Source organism: Oncorhynchus tshawytscha, linkage group LG11 (assembly GCF_018296145.1).
Source record: "Oncorhynchus tshawytscha isolate Ot180627B linkage group LG11, Otsh_v2.0, whole genome shotgun sequence".
Lineage (NCBI taxonomy): Eukaryota > Metazoa > Chordata > Actinopteri > Salmoniformes > Salmonidae > Oncorhynchus > Oncorhynchus tshawytscha.
In genome coordinates, this window is record NC_056439.1 from 46053522 (window position 1) to 46078177 (window position 24656).

At 43.0% G+C, this 24656-nt stretch overlaps 1 protein-coding gene across 2 annotated transcripts; it reads right to left on the reverse strand.

Moving 5' to 3' along the window:
• Positions 1–1132: 1132 nt before the first annotated feature.
• On the reverse strand, positions 1133–13770 carry LOC112262070 (transcription cofactor vestigial-like protein 2). 2 transcript variants are annotated; one of them, XM_024437761.2, is made up of 4 exons: positions 13247–13770; positions 6360–6687; positions 4164–4553; positions 1133–2350 (listed from the first exon to the last, which is right to left on the reverse strand). In XM_024437761.2, exons 1-4 carry the CDS (start codon positions 13331–13333, stop codon positions 2307–2309), a joined length of 849 nt encoding a protein of 282 aa, XP_024293529.1. In that variant the 5' UTR covers positions 13334–13770; the 3' UTR covers positions 1133–2306. The 2 variants fall into 2 exon arrangements, with proteins under 2 accessions (XP_024293529.1, XP_024293528.1); XM_024437760.2 differs by having other exon boundaries at positions 4137–4553; positions 13247–13769.
• Between the last annotated feature and the right edge of the window lie 10886 nt (positions 13771–24656).

The following is a 24656-nucleotide window of genomic DNA, read 5'->3' on the forward strand; positions in this document are numbered from 1 at the left end:
CCAGACTTCCCGATTATATCATTACTACCAGTTAGTTAACAACCAGACGTCCTGATGATATCATTACAACCAGTTAGTTAACAACCAGATATCATTACATCCAGACGTACCTGAGTTAGTTAACAACCAGACGTCCTGATGATATCATTACTACTAGTTAGTTAACAACCAGACGTCCTGATGATATCATTACAACCAGACGTCCTGATGATATCATTACTACTAGTTAGTTAACAACCAGACGTCCTGATGATATCATTACAACCAGACGTCCTGATGATATCATTGCTACCAGTTAGTTAACAACCAGACGTCCTGATGATATCATTACTACTAGTTAGTTAACAACCAGATGTCAATGATGATATCATTACAACCAGACGTCCTGATGATATCATTACAACCAGACGTCCTGATGATATCATTACTACTAGTTAGTTAACAACCAGACGTCCTGATGATATCATTACAACCAGACGTCCTGATGATATCATTACTACTAGTTAGTTAACAACCAGACATCCTGATGATATCATTACAACCAGACGTCCTGATGATATCATTGCTACCAGTTAGTTAACAACCAGACGTCCTGATGATATCATTACTACTAGTTAGTTAACAACCAGATGTCAATGATGATATCATTACAACCAGACGTCCTGATGATATCATTACAACCAGACGTCCTGATGATATCATTACAACCAGACGTCCTGATGATATCATTACAACCAGACGTCCTGATGATATCATTACAACCAGACGTCCTGATGATATCATTACTACTAGTTAGTTAACAACCAGACGTCCTGATGATATCATTACAACCAGACGTCCTGATGATATCATTACAACCAGACGTCCTGATGATATCATTACAACCAGACGTCCTGATGATATCATTACAACCAGACGTCCTGATGATATCATTACAACCAGACGTCCTGATGATATCATTACAACCAGACGTCCTGATGATATCATTGCTACCAGTTTTGCCTCTGGGTTCATACTTTTTCCTTTATGCTGACTGGTCCATATAATAATGAAATAATTGGTCCATTTAATGATTAATAATAAATAAGTGTTATAATCACTCGAAGAAATCCAGACAGATAGTGAAAGAAAGTCTGAATGTACCATAAAAATATTTATTGATAATTATATTATTTCTTGACAAAAGCAAGAGAAAGGACACACTAAGATCCGACTTTTAAAACAACAAAAAATGGCATGTATAAACAAGCGACAGTAACATCAATGGAACACATTAAAATGATGAAATACTTGATCAGCAGTTTGATATGCTGGGCTGATTGATGTTGTTGACTTACCATAGTGTTTCCCTTCCTCTAACTAAAATATTAGTTCATATACAAACCAATACTATCATCACCATTATGGTCACCTCCCTCAACCATTCTTCAATCATTTCTCTTCGGTACCTCAGCCATCTTTTAAGAAAGCACAACTAAAGTATTTCCAGAGCGCTGGCCAAATGAAGATTTCATTTCAGAAATGCACATTAAAAAACAAAAAAACAAAAAAACTAACAGCATTATGATTACAGTCACAATCCAAATCCATACACAGCCAGACCGATGGTCACATGTCCATTTGTTCACATGCAGATAATTGCCCAGATAATATGGATGAGGATGAATACAGTGTCAACACAGAGATAATATGCAGTAAGGGGATGTAGTGTAACAGTGGGCTACCAGATATCATTCATCTTTATTTCTTCTTTCCCAGTGTCCAAAAGAAGTCTCTCCCCCTCTGCCTTTCTGTCAAAACCAGGTCACTGTTGCCAGCACCATGCCAGTGGCCTCCAACCGTCTCTATGCTGCCGCAGCCACACAGCTGAGCCCCGAGCAGCGATAGGAGAGGAGAGGCCAGACGCCACAGAACACAGAGCAGTGGTCACCAACCGTCTCTATGCTGCCGCAGCCACACAGCTGAGCCCCGAGCAGCGATAGGAGAGGCCAGATGCCACAGAACACAGAGCAGTGGTCACTAAAGCTGTACCTCTTTTCTCTCTGTCCCTCTCTTTCTCTGCTCTGCTCTCCACGAGTCCAGCCTATGAGTCCTTATCTCCACGGTGCAAACACACTGACCTGGAGCCTCTCAGCTGGCACTGTGGGCCTGGGGGGAGCCGAGGGGAGACGAGGAGGTAGTGGGTGAGGGATAAAGAGGGACTACGGGACGGGGAGGAGGGGGAGGAAGGGGCGCTTTAATGGTAGAGTTCCAGAGGTCCAAATTGGATCTGGTAATGGCTGGTCGATGGCGACGGAGGAGGGTCGTTAAAACCAGTACAACTCCTTCCCTTTCTTGTGATGCTGGAGGCCTGGAAAAAGAGAAAGAAGAAAACAATGAGAACGAGGCAAAACGGTTGTTCTGGCTGCTCCTGGTCTTTAATCCAAACAACTTATTGGTCAGAGCAAATAGTAAGGACATTGATGTGGGTAGTGTGTGTGTGTGTGTGTGTGTGTGTGTGTGTGTGTGTGTGTGTGTGTGTGTGTGTGTGTGTGTGTGTGTGTGTGTGTGTGTGTGTGTGTGTGTGTGTGTGTGTGTGTGGATGACACTAATTCCCTGTTTATTCCATACAACAACAGCAAAGACACATACAGTATAACGGTGACCTACAGTATACAGCTCAACAACAACTGTGACCTACAGTATACAGCTCAACAACAACTGTGCCCTACAGTATACAGCTCAACAACAACTGTGACCTACAGTATACAGCTCAATGACAACTGTGCCCTACAGTATACAGCTCAACGACAACTGTGCCCTACAGTATACAGCTCAACAACAACTGTGCCCTACAGTATACAGCTCAATGACAACTGTGCCCTACAGTATACAGCTCAATGACAACTGTGCCCTACAGTATACAGCTCAATGACAACTGTGACCTACAGTATACAGCTCAACAACAACTGTGACCTACAGTATACAGCTCAATGACAACTGTGCCCTACAGTATACAGCTCAATGACAACTGTGCCCTACAGTATACAGCTCAATGACAACTGTGCCCTACAGTATACAGCTCAACAACAACTGTGACCTACAGTATACAGCTCAATGACAACTGTGCCCTACAGTATACAGCTCAACAACAACTGTGACCTACAGTATACAGCTCAACAACAACTGTGCCCTACAGTATACAGCTCAACAACAACTGTGACCTACAGTATACAGCTCAACAACAACTGAAATGACTAACAATCTCATCCTAAGCCACGTTGACAAATGATATTGTGGTTGTTGTTATGGTTGTTGTTGTGGTTGTTGTGGTTGTTGTTGTGGTGGTTGTTGTGGTTGTTGTTGTTGTTGTTGCTGTTGTGGTTGTTGTTGTGGTTGTTATGGTGGTTGCGGTTGTTGTTGTTGTGGTTGTTGTGGTGGTTGTGGTTGTTGTTATGGTTGTTGTCATTGTTGTGATAGTTGTTGTGTTGGTTGTGGTTGTTGTTATGGTTGTTGATGTGGTTGTTGTTATGGTTGTTGTTGTTATGGTTGTTGTGGTGGTTGTTGTGGTGGTTGTGGTTGTTGTTGTGGTGGTTGTGGTTGTGGTTGTTGTTATGGTTGTTGTTGTGAGGTTGTGGTTGTGGTTGTGGTTGTTGTTGTTGTTATGGTTGTTGTTGTGGTTGTTGTTATGGTTGTTGTTGTTGATGTTGTGGTGGTTGTGTTGGTTGTTGTTGTTATGGTTGTTGTTGTGGTGGTTGTTGTGGTGGTTGTTGTGGTGGTTGTTGTGGTGGTTGTGGTTGTTGTTATGGTTATGGTTATTGTTGTGGTAGTTGTTGTGGTGGTTGTGGTTGTTGTTATGGTTGTTGTTGTGGTTGTTGTGTTCCTTTACACCTTTACACTATACTTGTGTATAAAGTAGTTGTTGTGAAATTGTTAGATTACCTGTTAGATATTACTGCATGGTCGGAACTAGAAGCACAAGCATTTCGCTACACTCGGATTAACATCAGCTAACCATGTGTATGTGACAAATAAGATTTGATTTTAATTTTAATTTGATTTGTGGTGGTTGTAGTTGTTGTGGTTGTTGTGGTTGATGTTGTGGTTGTTGTTGTGGTTGCGGTAGACTCAGCTGTAGTAGAGAAGAGACTGAATACCTGCGTCCATGTTGATGGCCATCTCACCTGGGGGCAGCAGGCCCGGCCAGGGGGCGGTGGGGTCCAGCTTGCTGATATCGTAGGGGTGTTGTCCGGGGAGGGTGCCCAGGTGGGAGGGTCGCACAGTGGGCATGAGAAGGGGGCCATATGGGTGGTGGGGCTCTAGGCCGCTGGGGGAGTAGAGTTCATGGAGGGGCCTGGGGGCCCCGTAGGCTTGGCATTGTGCGTAGCCCCACTCCTCTGCTGGGTGCAGGTGTGAGTGGGGGTGAGGAAGGCCTGGGTGGAGTCCGGAAGCGTAGGGGTCCATGGAATAGGTGGGCGCTCTGGGCTCGCAGCGGGAGCGACACTGGGAGGAGGGGTAGTTGCTATCCCAGAAGGATGGGGGGAAGCTGTGGCGACTGCTGGATGAAGGGGTGTCTGAGAGAGAGAGAGAGAGAGAGAGGGAGGGAGGGAGGTAAACACAGATCAGGTTAAGGTATGACATGGACAGTTGCTGTGTGTCATGTCATGATTTACAGACACGTATTGGATGGCCTGGGAAAGATGCATGCAAGTCATGACAACATTATTTAGGTCACATGGTTTTCACACCCCCTGGCCCAGACACAGTATATTGGTCATATGTACATACAGCACACAGTCCTACCAACAGCAGCCTTCTGCTGGCTACAGATACGAGAGAAAGAGACATATTCCAACACTCAGAGAAAGAGACAGAGAGACAGACAGAGAGAGAGAGAGAAAGACAGAGAGACAGACAGAGAAACAGACAGACAGACAGAGAGAGAACTCATCGCCCTCCCAGCAGCCCCTTCACTCGCCTCAGCCCCCTCAGCACCCCTCCCTCACCTCTTCACCCCTCCCAACCCACCTGTTGTTTTTTCTCCCTCACCTCTTCAACCCCCCGGGGTTCTAAGCTTACGCCTGCATATAAACATAGTATCTGTTGTGAGGCAGGAAGACGTCCAGAGAGAGAGAGAGACAGAGAGAGACAGAGAGAGCGAGAGAGAGAGAGAGAGAGAGAGAGAGAGAGAGAGACAGACAGAGAGAGAAAGAGAGAGACAGTGAGAGAGAGAGAGACAGAGAGAGAGAGAGAGAGAGAGAGAGAGATATTTATGCTTATTTATTTTATCTTGTGTCCTTTAACCATTTGTACATTGTTAACACACTGTATATATATATAATATGACATTTGTAATGTCTTTACTGTTTTGAAACTTCTGTATGTGTAATGTTTACTGTTAATTTTTGTTGTTTTTCACTTTATATATTCACTTTGTATGTTGTCTACCTCACTTGCTTTGGCAATGTTAACACATGTTTCCCATGCCAATAAAGCCCTTGAATTGAATTGAATTGAATTGAATTGAGAGGGAGAGAGAGAGAGAGAGAGGGAGAACAGGCTGAGCACTACTGTGTGGGTGAGGTAAATGGTAAATGTAAAAGTGGAGAAATTGATGAGTAGCAGTGAAACAATTTGTACAAACGTATTACTGTTGAATACAGTTAATGTGAAGCCATTGATTGACATCAGAGGAATATAAAAGACCTTCCACACCATCTGCCCCTGTTGTTGATCAGAGAGAAAATGTCCACTGATTGATAATAATCCATTCATCTATGTAATGGCAGCCTCTTTGTGTTAAAAATTATATATTTACCTGGTTCTCTCTACAATGTCACATTGATGTATGACATACTGTCTAGACTTGTTTTTTTTAATGTTCATCTGTATCTGCTTGTGCTTAATAAATAAAGGTTTTAAAAAATATCATCAAAACACACCTAACTACCCAAAGCACACCTAACTACCAAAACCACACCTAACTACCAAAAACACACCTAACTACCCAAAGCACATCTAACTCCCAAAAACACACCTAACTACCCAAAGCACATCTAACTCCCAAAAACACACCTAACTACCCAAAGCACATCTAACTACCAAAAACACACCTAACTACCCAAAGCACATCTAACTGCCAAAAACACACCTAACTACCAAAAGACACTTAACTGAGAGCCTGAAGAATCTCAAAAGCATGTCTAAAGATATGCCTGACCCTTGACCCGCAAGCCTTCCTAACCTCTGATCCCAAATTTTTTTGTCCACACACACACACACACACTTGTGTCCTCTGACCTCACCTGTCACACACACGGTGGCAGACACACACAGACCCCCCGCCATACCACACACACTCCTAGCTGTGTCTACCCTACCTGTGCCCAGGTCCAACGCCCTCCTCTTGCCCTCTCCTTCCATGTAGGAGCTGAGTGCCCTGGAGAAGTGTTCGTCCACCACACTGCTGATGTCCCCCTGGTAGTATGTGAAGAGGATGCAACGCGACGTCAGGTACTCAGCCTCGGGGACTTCCTGTTTCTCCTTAGGGCCTTCCTCCGGTCGCTTGGCGGAGGGATATGAGGAAGAGGAAGAGCCGGGGCCCACGCTGGTGCCTGACGACACCCCCCCGGGACCCCTTTGCATCCCCCTGCTTTCCATCATGAAGTCTCTGTGGCAAGGAGAGGTGCTCCTCAGACCGACTGGTGCCTGGAGGGGGAGGGAGGGGGATGGGGTGGGGGCAATAGTTGTTAGGAGGGAGAGAGATCTGGTAGACATCACGTCTATTGTGACATAAGACGTGTGTGTGTTTGTGCATGTGTGTGCATGTGTGTGTGCGCACGTGTGTTTGTGTGTGTGTCTGTGCATGTGTGTATGTGTGTGTGTGTGTGTGTGTGTGTGTGTGTGTGTGTGTGTGTGTGTGTGAGTGTGTGTGTGTGTGTGTGTGTGTGTGTGTGTGTGTGTGTGTGTGTGTGTGTGTGTGTGTGTGTGTGTGTGTGTGTGTGTGTGTGTGTGTGTGTGTGTGTGTGTGAGTGTGTGGGTGGGCGTGTGCATTGACGAATAGTCCTGTGATCATGACACAGTTTTTTTCCACAACTATTCAAACAAAATCAGTGTCTTCCATTTGCCAAACAACAAAAATGCTGAGCCATAACAAAAATGTAATCGTTAGCTTTGATAATGGAACATTGAGAAACAGAGCACTGTATGTGGAATACATTTGGCTTCCAATAGACCTCGTTAATAAGCTGTCCATATTGGCTACATCAACATTTTGTGAAGCCGAAACAACCAAATATGTTGCTTTACAACAACAATAAAAAATAAAAAAATACAAATCTGTAACGATTTCCTTTGAGTACATACCCATAACGCCTTCAGTACACATCTACAAGCATTTCCTGAACACGTTATAACAGGTCCTAACTTGATAATTAAAGAGTAATGAAATATATCCAGAGAAGATCTATAGAGCATTCATGGCATGCTATAGAAGAGCACATATATACAAGAGCTCATATATACAAGAGCTCATATATACAAGAGCTCATATTTACAAGAGCTCATATATACAAGAGCTCATATATAAAGGAACTCATATTTACAAGAGCTCATATATACAAGAGCTCATATTTACAGGAGCTCATTTTTACAAGAGCTCATATATACAAGAGCTCATATTTACAAGAGCGCATATTTACAAGAGCTCATATATACAAGAGCTCATACAGTGGGCAGAAAAAGTATTTGATACACTGCCGATTTTGCAGGTTTTCCTACTTACAAAGCATGTAGAGGTCTGTAATTTTTATCATATGTACACTTCAACTGTGAGAGACGGAATCAAAATCAAAATCACATTCTATGATTTTTAAGTAATTCATTTGCATTTTATTGCATGACATAAGTATTTGATACATCAGAAAAGCAGAACTTAATATTTGGTACAGAAACCTTTGTTATGCAATTACAGAGATCATACGTTTCCTGTAGTTCTTGACCAGGTTTGCACACACTGCAGCAGGGATTTTGGCCCACTCCTCCATACAGACCTTCTCCAGATCCTTCAGGTTTCGGGGCTGTCGCTGGGCAATACGGACTTTCAGCTCCCTCCAAAGATGCTCTATTGGGGTCAGCTCTGGAGACTGGCTAGGCCACTCCAGGACCTTGAGATGCTTCTTACGGAGCCACTCCTTAGTTTCCCTGGCTGTGTGTTTCGGGTCGTTGTCATGCTGGAAGACCCAGCCACGACCCATCTTCAATGCTCTTACTAAGGGAAGGAGGTTGTTGGCCAAGATTTCGCTCCATCCATCCTCCCCTCAATACGGTGCAGTCGTCCTGTCCCCTTTGCAGAAAAGCATCCCCAAAGAATGATGTTTCCACCTCCATGCTTCACGGTTGGGATAGTATTCTTGGGGTTGTACTCATCCTTCTTCTTCCTCCAAACACGGCGAGTGGAGTTTAGACCAAAAAGCTCTATTTTTGTCCCATCAGACCACATGACCTTCTCCCATTCCTCCTCTGGATCATCCAGATGGTCATTGGCAAACTTCAGACAGGCCTGGACATGCGCTGGCTTCAGCAGGGGGACCTTGTGTGTGCTGCAGGATTTGAATCCATGACGGCGTAGTGTGTTACTAATGGTTTTCTGTGAGACTGTGGTCCCAGCTCATCAGGTCATTGACCAGGTCCTGCCGTGTAGTTCTGGGCTGATCCCTCTCACATTCCTCATGATCATTGATGCCCCACGAGGTGAGATCTTGCATGGAGCCCCAGACCAAGGGGGATTGACCGTCATCTTGAACTTCTTCCATTTTCTAATAATTGTGCCAGCAGTTATTGCCTTCTCACCAAGCTGCTTGCCTATTGTCCTGTAGCCCATCCCAGCCTTGTGCAGGTCTACAATTTTATCCCTGATGTCCTTACACAGCTCTCTGGTCTTGGCCATTGTGGAGAGGTTGGAGTCTGTTTGATTGAGTGTGTGGACAGGTGTCTTTTATACAGGTAACGAGTTCAAACAGGTGCAGTTAATACAGGTAATGAGTGGAGAACAGGTGGGATTCTTAAAGAAAAACTAACAGGTCTGTGAGAGCCGGAATTCTTACTGGTTGGTAGGTGATCAAATACTTATGTCATGCAATAAAATGCAAATTAATTACTTAAAAATCATACAATGTGATTTTCTGGATTTTTGTTTTAGATTCTGTCTCTCACATTTGAAGTGCACCTATGATAGAAATTACAGACCTCTACATGCTTTGTAAGTAGGAAAACAAGCAAAATCGGCAGTGTATCAAATACTTGTTCTCCCCACTGTATATACAAGAGCTCATATTTACAAGAACTCCTATTTAGTTATCTTAATAGATGCGTTATTACAATGACAGCATAGTATCATCATTATTGTTGTTATCAAAAAGTGTGCTTCTGCCATACCAGGGTTAGAGAATATGCCAAAAGACCAAACGTGTGATTATGTGATCATGTGATTACCAAACGAAAATTATGCTGATACACTATATTTACAAAAGCATGTGGTCACCCCGTCAAATTAGTGGATTCTGCTAATTCAGCCACATCCATTGCTGACAGTTGTATAAAATTGAGCACACAGCCAGGCAATCTCCATAGACAAACATTGGCAGTACTGAAAAGTTCAGTGATTTTCAACATGGCACCGTCATGGGATGCCACCTTTCAACAAGTCAGTTTGTCAAATGTATGCCCTGCTAAAGCTGCCCCGGTCAACTGTAAGTGCTATTATTGTGAAGTGGAAAAGTCTAGGAGCAACAACGGCTCAACTGCGAGGTAGTAGGCCACACAAGCTCACAGAACGGAACCGCCAAGTGTCCTCGGTTGCAACACTCACTACCGAGTTCCAAACTGCCTCTGGAAGCAAAGTCAGCACAATAACTGTTTGTCAGGAGCTTCATGAAATGGGTTTCCATGGCCGAGCAACTGCACACAAGCTTAAGATCAACATGCGCAATGCCAAGCATTGGCTGGAGTGGTGTAAAGCTCGCAACCTTTGGATTCTGGTGCAGTGGAAATGCGTTCTCCAGAGTGAGGAATAACGCTTCACCATCTGGCAGTCTGACGGACAAATCTAGGTTTGGCGGATGCCAGGAAAAGCTCCTTGCCCCAATGCATAGTGCCAACTGTAAAGTTTGGTGGATGAGGAATAATTGTCTGGTGCTGTTTTTCATAGTTTGGGCTCCTTAGTTCCAATGAAGGGAAATGTTAACGCTACAGCATACAATGACATTTTAGACAATTCTGTAATTCCAACTATGTGGCAACAGTTTGGCGAAGGCCCTTTCCTGTTTCAGCATGACAATGCTCCCGTGCACAAAGTGAGGCCCATACAGAAATGCTTTGTCGAGATCGTTGTGGAAGAACTTGACTGGCCTGCGCAGAGCCCTGACCTCAACCCCATCAAACACCTTAGGGATGAATTGGAACACTGACTGCGAGCCAGGCCTAATCACCCAACATCAGTCCCTGAACTCACTAATGCTCTTGTGGCTGAATGGAAGCACGTTCCCGAAGCAATGTTCCATCATCTATTGGAAAGCCTTCCCAGAAGAGTGGAGGCTGTCGTAGCAGGAAAGGGGGGACCAACTCCACATTAATGCCCAATGAGCAGGTGTCCACATATTTTTGGTCATGTAGTGTATATAGCCTGTACTAGCCCCATTTCCCACCACAGATCGGTACATACTGTAGACCCGTGTCTTACCATCTTCTTCTCACTGAGGTCAATGTCGCCTGAAGATTCTCACATGGTTGAATCCTCAGGGTAAATTTGAACGGATCAAATCGTGTAGTTAAAAGGATCATATCATAACTCTTTCACAACTCATTAACAGTCCTTTTTCCACATCACAATTAGGCCTAAGTTGGTCATACTGATCTATAACATGAAAGGTTTATGTACGAATTCTATGCAGAGTCAAAGTCAAGTGAACTATTTGTTCCCATTCATAAAGCGTTTATAGCTAAGCACTTCATGGTAATTAACTGTGCAGATTGCTACTCTGATCTAGAACACCAACATTCAAAGTTGATGTATGAATTCACATTGTGGGGATCTTCATGAACATTTGACCTCAGTGGGGAGAAGAAGGTAAGTCACAGGCCTATACTGGTCTGTGGGAGAAATGGGGCAGGCACAGGCTATATCATCAGCATAATTCTCCAAATGTGGTTTGGCCTTTTGGCAAATTCACTAACCCTGCTTTGGAAGAAGCACACTTTTGAGAACATCCATTATGGTGACAGTACGCTGTCATCATTATGATATATATATACAGTGCCTTCATTCCTACCCCTTGACTTACTCCATTTTGTGGTGTCTTACAAGCCTGAATTGAAATCTCACTCATCTACACACAATACCCTTTAATGACAAAGTGAAAACGTGTTTTCAGACATTTCTGCCAATGTATTGAAAATGATATATAGAAATATCTCATTGACATAAATATTCACACCCCTGAGTCAATACTTTGTAGAGGCACCATTGGCAGCAAGCACAGCTGTGAGTCTTTCTGGGTAAGTCTCTAAGAGATTTCCACACTTGGATTATGCAACATTTGTCAATTATTATTTTCAGAATTCTTCAAGCTCTGTCAAATTGGTTGTTGATCATTGCTAGACAACCATTTTCAAGTCTTTCCGTAGATTCTCAAGTTGATTTAAGACAAAACTGTAACTCGGCCACTCAGGAACATTCACTCTCTTTTTTGGAAAGCAACTCCTGCGTAGATTCGGCCTTGTGCTTTAGGTTATTGTCCTGCTGAAAGGTGAATTCATCTCCAAGTGACTGAACCAGGTTTTTCTCTAGGATTTTTCCTGTGCTTAGCTCCATTAAGTTAATTTTTTTATCCTGAAAAACTCCCAAGTCCTTAACAATTGCAAGCATGCCCATAACATAATGCAGCCACCACTATGCTTCAAAATATGGAGAGTGTTACTCTGTAATGTGTTGTATTGGATTTGCCCCAAACATAATACTTTGTATTCAGGACAAAACGTTAATTGCTTTGTCACATTTGTTTGGAGTATTACTTTACTGCCCTGTTGCAAACAGGATGCATGTTTTGGAATATTTGTATTCTGTACAGGCTTCCTTCTTTTCACTCTGTCAATTAGATTAGCATTGTGGAGTAACTACAATGTCATTGATCCATCCTCAGTTTTCTCCTATCACTTAGGTTCGCCATAACAAAGGGGCTGAATACTTATTGACTCAAGACATTTCAGCTTTTCGTTTTCAATTAAAAAACATAATTCCACTTTGACATTATGGGATATTGTGTGTAGGCCAATGACAAAAAAAATCTACATTGAATCCATTTTAAATTTAGGCTGTAACATAACAAAATGTGGAAAAAGTCAAGGGGTGGGTATACTTTCTGAAGGCACTGTATATATATATTATAACAAAAAAAAATCTCAGTTGGGGTCTCAATTTACTGTTGAGAGTTAGAATAGTAGAATACACAAGGTGCACTCACTGACGGTCACTCAACTAGCCCATGTTAGTTAAACATTTGTAGATTAAATGGTAAATTAGTCTAGATAGTCTACCCAGCTATCTAAACGTGTAGTAATCATGGAAGAATTACTCAGGAGCCCTGACCTCCAGGGGGCCCCCATTGATTGTTTTAGTCACTCTCAGTCAGATATCATACTAACATGGCATAGGTCATAGTGAAATGTGTATAATTGAAAGAAATTAGCTTTAAAACGGGAACAATGTGTCCCCACCCTATGGCAAAACGTTTAGAATAGCAGGAAATAGCTGTAAAACTGCACACAAAACATTCTGTAAAACAAACTCATGTGATTACTTTTTGTTAGTAAAATACCTTTTCTAATAACAGATCCCTCTGTGGGTATTAAATGATAGTTTTTAATCCCGGTTAGAGTTAATGTGAGGTAATGTTTAGCGGTTAATTAAACAGCTAATAGGCTATGTGTTTGTAGATGGTGTGGATCCCCCCTGTCCAGACATCACTAAAACTCAGACCCTGGTTACCGCCCTGTATACCTAAATATGAGCTCTTGCATATCATGGCAGGATATATTTAATGAACCTTGTCGCCCTGTTGTAATATGTTGATGAAATGCTTATAAATGTGTGATACATGCTTTACGGATATGTAGTCAAAGTAAATAGTTACCCAAAAGTATTCCCACAATGCAAAGTGTTTCTCTCGCATTTAATTCATTAACTGGAAACCTTTCCAAAGCGCCTCCTTACCTGGAAGTTGTTGATGAACGCGGGAGTGGCTGGCGCGTACGGTGCGTAATGTCCATAGACTGGGTACATAACATCCAAACAACTCATGGTAATGGAACGGTGTCCTCTCCGGGCAGGGAAGGGAAGTGTAGCGCTGTCGTATGGAAACCGACGTTGTGACAGAGAGACAACATTCCGTTCGCTAGCAGCAATGCAACGAACTAAGCAAGGCGCTCCAGCTCCGTCAGTGGCAATGCAACGAACTAAGCAAGGCGCTCCAGCTCCGTCAGTGGCAATGCAACGAACTAAGCAAGGCGCTCCAGCTCCGTCAGTGGCAATGCAACGAACTAAGCAAAGCGCTCCAGCTCGGTCAGTGGCAATGCAACGAACTAAGCAAGGCGCTCCAGCTCCGTCAGTGGCAATGCAACGAACTAAGCAAAGCGCTCCAGCTCGGTCAGTGGCAATGCGCAGCAAGCAGCACGAGGCTTGACATCACCCCAGAGCGCGCTCTCCACTACTGCACGCAACAACAGCTGTGCTCTCAGATTGTGCAGAGAGAGGTTTATAGAACAAAACAGACACAAGAGTGTCCTGTACATCTCGACCCCACCCAGTAGTGGTTCCCCCCTAAAATAAATGTTTGGATTTGTAATGTGTTTACATATTACATCAGTATACTGTATACAGGACAATAGGCTATATTGTGTATACACTGAGTATACTAAACATTAGGAACACATTCCTAATATTGAGTTGTACCCCTCTTTTGCCCTCATAACAGCCTCAATTCGTCAGTGAATGGACTCTACAAAGTGTCAAAAGCGTTCCACAGGGATGATGGTCCATGTCGACTCCAATGCTTCCCACAGTTGTGTCACATTGGCTTGATGTCCTTTGGGTGCTGGACCATTCTTGATACACACAGGAAACTGTTGAGCAGTGTTGCAGTTCTTGACACAAACCGGTGCACCTGACACCTACTACCCCGTTTAAAGGCACTTAAATCTTTCGTCTTGCCCGTTCACCCTCTGAATGGCACACAAACACAATCCATGTCTCAATTGTCTCATAGCTTAAAAATCTTTCTTTAACCCGTCTCCTCCCCTTCATCTACACTGATTGAAGTGGATTTAACAGGTGACATCAATAAGGGATCATAACTTTCACCTGGATTCAGCTGGTCAGTCTGTCATGAAAAGAGCAGTTTTTCTCAACGTGTGTACACTCAGTGTATGCATTGTAAGGTATGCCTATAACAGGCCTATAGCCTAACCTGTTTAGGAACTATAATGTTGTTCTCGTGGATGGTCAGTCCTTGTTTCCATAGCTCCATCTATACATTTCAGAGTCGTTACATTTTTCCAGCCCCATTCCAGCTGTTTATTAAAGAAAAGTGTCAGGGTGGCTTTTGAGTTGTTGTTTGAATCCCAGACTGTCCGATTAAGATCATAATTGTACTAAGAAGTGTAAACCTGGTATCATTTGTACAGTAATTGTTTAAATTTTTTAAAGGTTCTCTATTATTATCAAACAATCTATTTTTCAATCAATGCTTTCCATTTTCCCTGATGTAATCTGCCTTGTGCCACAGCAGAGTTTAGTTGGTGGGACCCGTGCTCCACTCGTACCCCTAAATGAACTATCCCAGAGTTACACATATGCCTACAGGAGAATCACATTCATAATGTACTGTACACAGTTACAGTAGTAGAGGTAATTTAACAACCAAGTGGCTTCCTGTCAACCTTCCAAAGGTGTATTCCATATGAATGAAGGCGTTATGATGGCCTTACATCCCAACATCCATATGGGTTAGCATGTCTGAGAACATCAGAGCTGTTTGGTGGGATTCTCAGAATGACACATTTGGGTTAACTAAAGGGAACACACATTGGCCATACCAACACCAGGACAGGAAAAACGACACAATTCCATGACAAATTATCACCCATCAGTTAAACAAACAAGGCCCTTTCCTCACACACCATGTCATCTGTCATAGTATGGTTTGAGAATTAATTACAAAAGAAAATAATTCATCAATTTACCCTACCACCCAAACCACCCAGGTTTTATTCTGGCTTGATTCTGTCCAGGTTTGATAGGTTAGATGTTCTGTCTGAAATGTGACCCATTAACAGTTTAAATGAGCAATGTGGCACTTTAAGAGCTTTAAAGGAGCAATGTGGCACTTAAAAGCTTTAAAGGAGCCCGATTGGGTCGGCATGCCAGTATTTTTGACAGACACTCGGGAACGCAAGGGAGAATAGTGTGGAATATTTGTAGACTTCCTTTGACGAGTGTCAGATGAGATGGAATGCCTCTGATGTCTGTTGACGGACGAGGCCGTTGGGAAGTGTTGCTGCTGAGGTGGGGGGGCACAGACGTCGCTCTGTCAATCCCTAGATGTCTACAGTAGGTTTGGACACCGTGTTTACTAGTTGTGTATCAACAATACGTTGACTTTTGCACTTTAAGTTGTGATTCAGCTGTTGTGGCATCATTTCATTTATAACCTGCTGGTTTTCTTATTTTTGCTCCTTTGATGTTGCTGTCTGATATTGTACATTCAAACCCAAAAATGCTCCAGAGGCACCTGCTATAAATCACATAAAAGTTACATGTAAATGTTAGCCAAATGTAGTAGAATATAATATAATAGGTCTTTTTCAGATATAATCAGGTCTGGAAAGGTTTGGTTCCATTTTGTCTGTTGTTTAGGACGCAGCAAGGCACTGGAGCCAGAGGAAGTATGTGATGCAATGTTGGAGCGCTCCAACTTACAGCGTGATCAACAGCTGCAGCTGACGAAAGGGAGACCTCTAGTATTAATGACCATGACTCTCTCCCTCGCTCTTCCCCAGCAACACATAAACCACATCGTTGCCTTACAGCACTCTGCCCTCCCTCTGGAACAGCCGTCTACAGTCATTTGTCTCTATTGGGCAATGGTGTGTGTGGTGTGGTTAGCAATGCAACACTTGTCATACAGTGACCAAACTAGGAAAGGGAGGAGGGCGAGTGACTCAACCCGTTGCCTGGAATAGAGTGTAGATGTAGGGAACAAGCTAGTTCAAAAAATTACTTTGTTTTTGTATATATGTTCATGATGAGCATCATTTTACTAATGTATTATTTATTACAAATTTAGTTTTGTATTATTATTCAAGCACAATAATGTGTGTGTGTGTATTTCTGTGTGTGTATATTTGTGTGTGTGTGTGTGCATGTGATGTCTGTGCTCTAGCCAAAAATAAACACAAGGAACATCACTGTTGCTTATGACCACCCCACCAAACACTTCCTCTGGGGCGGCAGGAGGCCTAGTGGTTAATGTGTTGGGCCAGTAACCCAAAGGTTGCTGGATCGAATCCCCTAGCTGACAAGGTAAAAGTCTGTCGTTCTGCCCATGAACAAGGCAGTTAACCCACTTTTCCCCGGTAGGCCGTCATTGTAAATAAGAATGTGTTCTTAACTGACTTGCCTAGTTAAATAAAGGTTAAATTTTAAAAAAATATGCTAATCATTTCTGCACAGGCTAAATGAGAACTGCTCCGAGGCCTCTGATTGGCTAACCTGTTGAAAGAGGTAATGGCACGACTACTTAGACCAGGCTTCTGATCGTTACACCAGGAATACTTCAGAACCCATGTTGTAGTAACATCCTAGAACATGATGTCATCTCACTGAGGTCAGTAAAAGCACGACTTGCACAGAACACGCGAGTCGAGACGGACTGATCAACAAATCCCACATCATAAATAACTACTCAATATTATTTTGTAGATCAGTCAGCCACAATTTACCCATGATGCTGTACATCACGGTCTTCAATATGTCCATAGGCTGTGTACTATACCGCGTGCATGGAAATAGCACAGATAGCCTGGTTAATCCAGACTGAATTTAGCTGTTGGTCTTCACTTCAATGGTGAGCGCAGTGTTCATTCTGGTTTAACCAGGGTATGGAAGATTGAATCTGAAACCATTTACCATAACCACTGAAACAACAAAGCCTTTATTGAGGTCTCAGTCTGGCGTGGACCCAAGAGTGTCTGCTACTCTTCTGCTCCCAGAATTCCAGGGTTGTTTATCCATCCGCCTGCTTTAGCGCCATGCAGCATGTGTTAGAGAGACAGAGACATGCATACAGCTGCTCAACTGTCCTGAGCCATCCCTATAGGCCTGACTGCTCAACTGTCCTGAGCCATCCCTATAGGCCTGACTGCTCAACTGTCCTGAGTCATCCCTATAGGCCTGACTGCTCAACTGTCCTGAGTCATCCCTATAGGCCTGACTGCTCAACTGTCCTGAGTCATCCCTATAGGCCTGACTGCTCAACTGTCCTGAGCCATCCCTATAGGCCTGACACAAAAACACAAACACACACACAAAATCATACAGGTCTAGCTGGTTCACAGTCAAAAGTATCCTTGTTAAACCACACTGAATGCTGCATTAACATAGCAAGACACAACAGTATACAAGAGAAGAGTCTTGTGATGGCTATAAAGTTGATTGATTGAGAGACTGACTGGCCAGTTTCCAATGTGAATCCAGACAGTCGGCAAACACAGCCACTTTCCCCTCACTCTGCCTGTTTATTAATGGCTAACCCTCTCAAATGGACAGAATGTGAATTAACAGCGTGGCGGGAGTAGCTGGCGGGTGCCACATTCCTCCCGCCGCACCGCCGTGCGTCTCCTTCCTCCTTTCCGCACGGCGTGCATGCCGCGCTGCCGCCGGGTCGCTGATGTCATATACACTGCTGGGGGGGGCGCAGGGGATTGTCACCTTCCCAACAGACACTCTTCCAGAGGGGAAGACAGAGGTTCATAGAGGGGGTGGGGGGTGGGGGTCAGCTACCAGTAAAGAAGACATGGATGTGGGGACAAGGCGGGGAAAGGGGGTAATACCGGTGTTGGGGGGTGGGTTTGGGGTGGGGAGGTATCACAAATGTGGCATGTCACATGGTCAAACAGTGGCTGATTTACAGGCGATCGGGTTCCGCGGCAGCCACATGGTGTTGGCGCCTCAGAATGCCAGGTATGGAGGAGTGAGATCAGCGGTTGCTTTTAGACGGTACCTTTGGAACTACGCAGGGAAGAGAGTTGTTGGTGCAGGCCACCAAAGTCTTTCTCTCCTTGCCTCTGCATCCTTTAAGTGACTCCCCCTGATTCTCCAAGGTGCCCTGGGTTCTGGTGGTTGGGTCTATGTATGACATGGCATGCATCCCGAAGCACTCGAAAGATAGCAAGGCTAGTGAAACACTAGAATGCAAGCCGAGAGGTCGAGCGATCGAGTCATCAAGAGAAACTCAAAGGGAGGGAGGGACGCAAAATAGAAAAGAGTGATGAGAGAAAAGGAGAGTGAGAGAAACATATGAAGTGATCAGCCATACAACGAGCAAGGTTGGGTACGGGGCGGAGACTACTGTAAATAGTGAGGAGAGAGACGGCGAGAGGGAGTAATAAGAGAGAGATAGATTGTAGGAAAGAAAAGGTGGAGAATTAGGGCGGTACGGCAGACCCTCGTGCCTCTTACCCAGAGCAGCTACAGCCAGTCAGCCCAGAGAGATCAGACTGTGATTTACTTAGCGGTGACATCATGGAGGCCGCAGCTATTTTTATTGGCCGGTAAAAATGCCAGATCGGCTCCACGCTATGCCACCTGTCCGATCAGCTCCGATCACAAAAACCCTGGTAAAAAGTCAAACACGGAAAATGATTTTGAGTTGAAAAGAACAATATGAGACTGTGTTGAACGTGCTACTGTCTGGGAAATGTTCAACAGAAAATGTTTGGGAGTTGAAGAGAACAATATGAGACTGTGTTGAACGTGCTACTGTCTGGGAAATGTTCAACAGAAAATGTTTGGGAGTTGAAGAGAACAATATGAGACTGTGTTGAACGTGCTACTGTCTGGGAAATGTTCAACAGAAAATGTTTAGGAGTTGAAGAGAACAATATGAGACTGTGTGTGAACGTGCTACTGTCTGGGAAATGTTCAACGAGACAAGCCATGTTTGGAGTCTCGGGTTCTTCAGCGGCCATCACTTCCTGGTGCATGTCGTTTTTTTACAATATGTCGTATATCTGTACAATCAGGGTTTGAATTATACATCGACTCGAATTGTCACATACTATTTTCAGCAGGCAGGGAAGAGGTAACATCACCGTAGAGACATGTCTATGCAGGGCACATAGTTGACCTGTTCGAAGCAGCCTCATGACCCACTGCTCACACCCCCCCCACCCACCCACCCACCCACCTCCCTCCCCCTCCTTGTACAAGTGGGGTTGGGGAGGTAAGGGGGTAGGGTTATTTCTATCCCCCTGCCCTGGATGTCTTATTTGCCATCTGACTTTGACCCCTGAAAAACGTTCAGTGGTAACCGAAGTTCGTCACACAACTCCCGGTCGATGATGTCACCTCCCGAGACGGTGATTGGCCAATGAGTGGCACCTTTATAAAAAGAGTGAGAGGAGAAGATGTGGAAATGAAACAAAAACATTATAGCGAGATAGCGAGATAATAAACAAGATGAACTGTATCAGAGTACAATGTAGAAAGTCTCAAATCTCAACAGACATTTATCGACGTTCCACCCAAATGTTTTTCCCGATTTTTTTGTTGATGCTGAATTTGATCTATAATACCTTCTGTTGTGTAAACCTTTCTAAGAATTGTCACATTTCTGCTTCAATCCCAAATTACATAACTGTCCCCTTTTATATGCCGAGATCCAGTTTGTGACAAGAAGAGAGATGAAAGACACGAGACAAGGACCAATATTATCTGTCAATGTGAGAAGGCCTTTTGTATTGAGAGGTCATCCTATGGGTTAAACTAAAAGCTAAACAACATCTCCGGTCAAACCAGGTCTTCACCGAGGCAGTTTGCTATCTACCCCCAGCCAACTCCTCTAGGTATGTTGCTACACCAGACTATTATGAGAGTTTACTTGTGTACAGGTATCAGGAGCTTGCCCCTTTTCTCATATCGGGAGCCTTTAAATAGCCACTGTGCTGATGGAAGGGAATTACATCAAAGGGGCGATGTGTTATGGATTACAACCTGGTCCCTCGTAAGAATTTAGACTGGTTCAGCGACTCTGCTGTGATTAGGAGCAGGGACTTTCTCATTTCCAGGAAGGCTGTGTGTCTGTCATTGATCCATCAAGAATGATCTGTTTGTCAGGAGCTTCATGAAATGGGTTTCCATGGCCAAGCACCATTGGACTCTGGAGCACCATCTGGCAATCGATGGACAAGTCTGGGTTTGGCGGATGCCAGCAGAATGCTACCTGCCCGAATGCATAGTGCCAACTGTAAAGTTTGGTGGATGAGGAATAATGGTCTGGGGCTGTTTTTCATGGTTTGGGCGAGGCCCATTAGTTCCGGTGAAGGGAAATCTTAACACTACAGCATACAATGACATTATAGATGATTCTGCGCTCCCAACTATGTAGTAACAGTTTGGGGAAGTCCCTTAGCTGTTTCAGCATGACAATTCCCCCGTGCACCAAGCGAGGTTTGTTGAGATCGGTGTGGAAGAATTTGACTGGCCTGCATAGAGCCCTGACCTTAACCCCATTGAACACCTTTGGGATGAATTGTAACGCTGACTGTGAGCCAGGTCTAATTGCCCAACATCTGTGCCCAACCTCACTAATGATCTTGTGGCTGAATGGAAGCAAATCCCTGCAGCAATGTTCCAACATCTAGTGGAAAGCCTTCCCAGATGATTGGCGGCTGATGATTGGAGGGGACCAACTCCATATTAATGCCCATGATTTTGCAATGAGATGTTCGATGAGCAGGCGTCCACATTCTTTTGGTCATGTACTGTATGTTATGGGACAAGCTGGAGTCATTTGGTCTAAATGGTAACATCCTGAAATGCCTTGTCTCCATGTACAGTATGATAATGTGAAATGTTGTGTTCAAGTCAATGGCTGCCTTACTGACTGGTTCGTCGTTGACAGTGTTGTGAAACAGGGTTGCATTGTATCACCTAATCCGGTGTTTCTATGTCAAAGGGTTTTGTTATATTTCAGTCTTCTGTGGTGTATATAAAGTGTAATATTGGGATGCAAACAAAAAATGTAATACATTACAGCTCTATATCTGACATGGTACAGGTGTCTTCTTTCTTTTAAACCCATAACCATATGTGTGAGGTATATACTTTTGTTTCAAAGTAGATTTGTTTAAGACTACCTCAAATCACTCTGTGTGACCCTGATTTAGCCCACTGCAGTAAAAGGTTAATGATCTCACTCTGGCCATAAAAGCTCTAGGAAAATGTGTCTGTCTGAACAAGTGTCTGTTCTTTCATATGCAGATGAATTATCCCAGCTAGCACATAACGTTCTGAGAACCATATGTTTCTTAGAGCTTGGTGAGCGTGTGGTTGTCCTATGGTTATAGAGTTGCTTGGCTTTGAAACATTGTCAGCACATTTAAGGAACTTGACAAAATAACGTTATTTTCTTGGAATTTCATTACTTTAACGGAATGTTTCTAAAAGTTCAAACTTGGTTACATTTTGGTAACGTTCTAGGAACGTTCTCCAACTGGTTTGACATTTGGGAATGTTCTCATATAATTCAGAGAATGTTAAGAAACAACGTTCTCCAGAGGGAATTTCAGTACTTCAGCATAACGTTTCCTACAGGTTTCGTCATGGTTCAATATAAAGTCTCAGAACATTAACACAACTTTTCATCCAAAACACAAAAAAACATTCATGTTCAAAGAACATTCAAATAATGTTTTTGAAAAACATTTCAATTCCATTCTCAGGTTCAACAAAACTCTATCCTCTATCTTGTTAAAGGAAAACTCCACCCCAAAACTATATTTTGGTATTTGTTTCATTAGTCCATTGTTGAAATAGTCCCAAAATGTTTTGCATGTCAGCAATCAAGTATTCTAGATATATAAATTTCAAAATACAGAAATACAACTGGTATGATGCATTTTGTATCATATGACGCAAAGTGGAGCATACTGGCTGTATATCTGCATTTTGAAAGTACAAAATACCCAAAAATCTTTAAGTGTGTTCAGGTGTGTTGGCTGTGCCCACTAATTGTGGCTGTGCCCACTAACCTTATCTTAATGAGACCTTGTTTCCTTTGAAATGGGGTCTATTTTAATAGATGAAAATGTACAGCTTTGTATGAGTTTTAAAATAAATAACATGGCATGCTAGTTCCATCCTAGTGGCGAAGAGGACTAATTCCATGGATAGAGAACAGAATATCATAGGCTTGAATCTCACTGATGCCGTGTCACAATAAAAAAAATGCATGTGTTTGCATGATTACTGCCTAAGCAAAATCCTTTCCATGTGTCATATCTGTGCTTGGAGTTCAAACCAGTTAACACAAACTAAGCTAGCAGTGTTATTAAAAGTCGTATTGAAACATTCAGTTAAAGTTTTAATAAGGAAGTTATTAAAAAACCTAAAATAACCTATAATTGACATTCTCAGACGTCAATAAAACCTCCCAGGAAAACTTTCAGGGAACCATAATGAAACGTAATCGGAACCTCCCTGCAACCTAAAAATGTACATTCCCAGAACAGGTATAATTTTTACTTCTGTTCTCAGAACTTTAAAAAAAACATTCAGTTTTACCAGTCAGGAATGTTAGGGCTTTGTTCTTAGAACCAATGGGAAACCTAAAACGTATGTTCCCACAACTTCCAAGGAACCATATTTGCTAGCTGGGATTCATCTCTGAAATTGAAGAAGAGCATCATGAAATGTAAAAACCTTTTTGTGAACAATGGAAACTGAATATCAATGTAGACAAAACTAAGGTACTACACCATAGAACACCTTTTATTTTCTCCTGTGGTCCTGCCATGTTAGATGTTGTTCGTGTGTAGTACAAGTACCGTATCTGGGGTTGATTATTCATGCATTTTTGGATCACCATGTGAATCGTGCCCTTGGTGCCATCATTGCAAAGTTTAAAGCCATGGGTAGCCTACCTTTTACATGTTTCACAAAACTGTTTGATTCATTGGCGCTACCTATTATTACTTATTCTGCAGCACTATGGGGGCACAGAAATGATACTAGCGCTAATGTTGTTTTAAACCATGCCTGCAGATTTAACCTTGGTGTGGATATGGGTTGAAAAGCTCTATGGCATCACCAGTGACTATTTAAAATCAAATAAATGATGTGCTGAGATTTTGTGGCATGCCAAATAAATGTCTGTGTAAATGCGTACTCTTATGGGCTCATGATGTTGTAACCACAAAGCAAAATGTTATGTACCATGTCAAATACTTTTTAAAAAACTAAAGTGGTACGAACTGATAAACAAACCTGAAAGTAACAAGCTTCATCACTTAATGCCTTTTTAAATGTACTTTTGGGACAGAACCTGATATGCGTACTGTTTCATCCGACCAATATCGAAGCTCTTTTGCAATATGTTGACGTGGTCGCTCGCTATTGAGACTGGTCCGTACACAAATGTGTGTGTACTTTTTGCAATGTTGGTTCCATTGAAACTTAAGCTTATGCCTTGTTTTACGGGTTGGGTAAACAATGAAATTAGGCATAATATTTTTTTTGTCAGCTGTCTAGCCAAAAGGAAAACGCTAACGGTCTTGATGAAAATAATACATTCTGTGACATTTTATTAGGAAACAATAATGTAAAGGCAAACACCAAAGCCTGCCATCTTATCCTCCAATAGAGACGTTTGTGCCTGAGCTCCCTTTTATCCACTGTAGCCAACTTAGTTTTTGTTTATGCATACATGTGTATAGACGATGTAATGTATTATAGAGGAGGCGTGTACCATGTTGGACTATGATTGTTTTTGTTTATGCATACATGTGTATAGACGATGTAATGTATTATAGAGGAGGCGTGTACCATGTTGGACTATGATTGTTTTGAGTGTCTCAATACTCAACTTGAGTGGTCCTCAATGCGGTTTTATTAATAAATCATCTGTATTATTGTATCACACATAAATACGTTTTTTTTTTTTACTAACTCTGGATGGATATGAAGGGTAGGCGGATGGGACTAAACCACACTAACTGTCAAAGGGATACACAAATGAGGGCCATCCGTGAATCTGCGTGTGTGTGTGTGTGTGTGTGTGTGTGTGTGTGTGTGTGTGTGTGTGTGTGTGTGTGTGTGTGTGTGTGTGTGTGTGTGTGTGTGTGTGTGTGTGTGTGTGTGTGTGTGTGTGTGTGAGGTGAAAGGGTCGCTCTAAGTCTATCATATAGGATCCTGCGCACCACAGACTACATTTCCACGGGCAGAGCTGCTGGCCATGTTCTGTCCTTTGCGACACAGATGCCATCTTGTGGTCAGGACATAGAATGACAAGACATTGGCTACAAATAAACACATCAAGCGAAATCTGTCAAACTTTATTTTAGTTGGT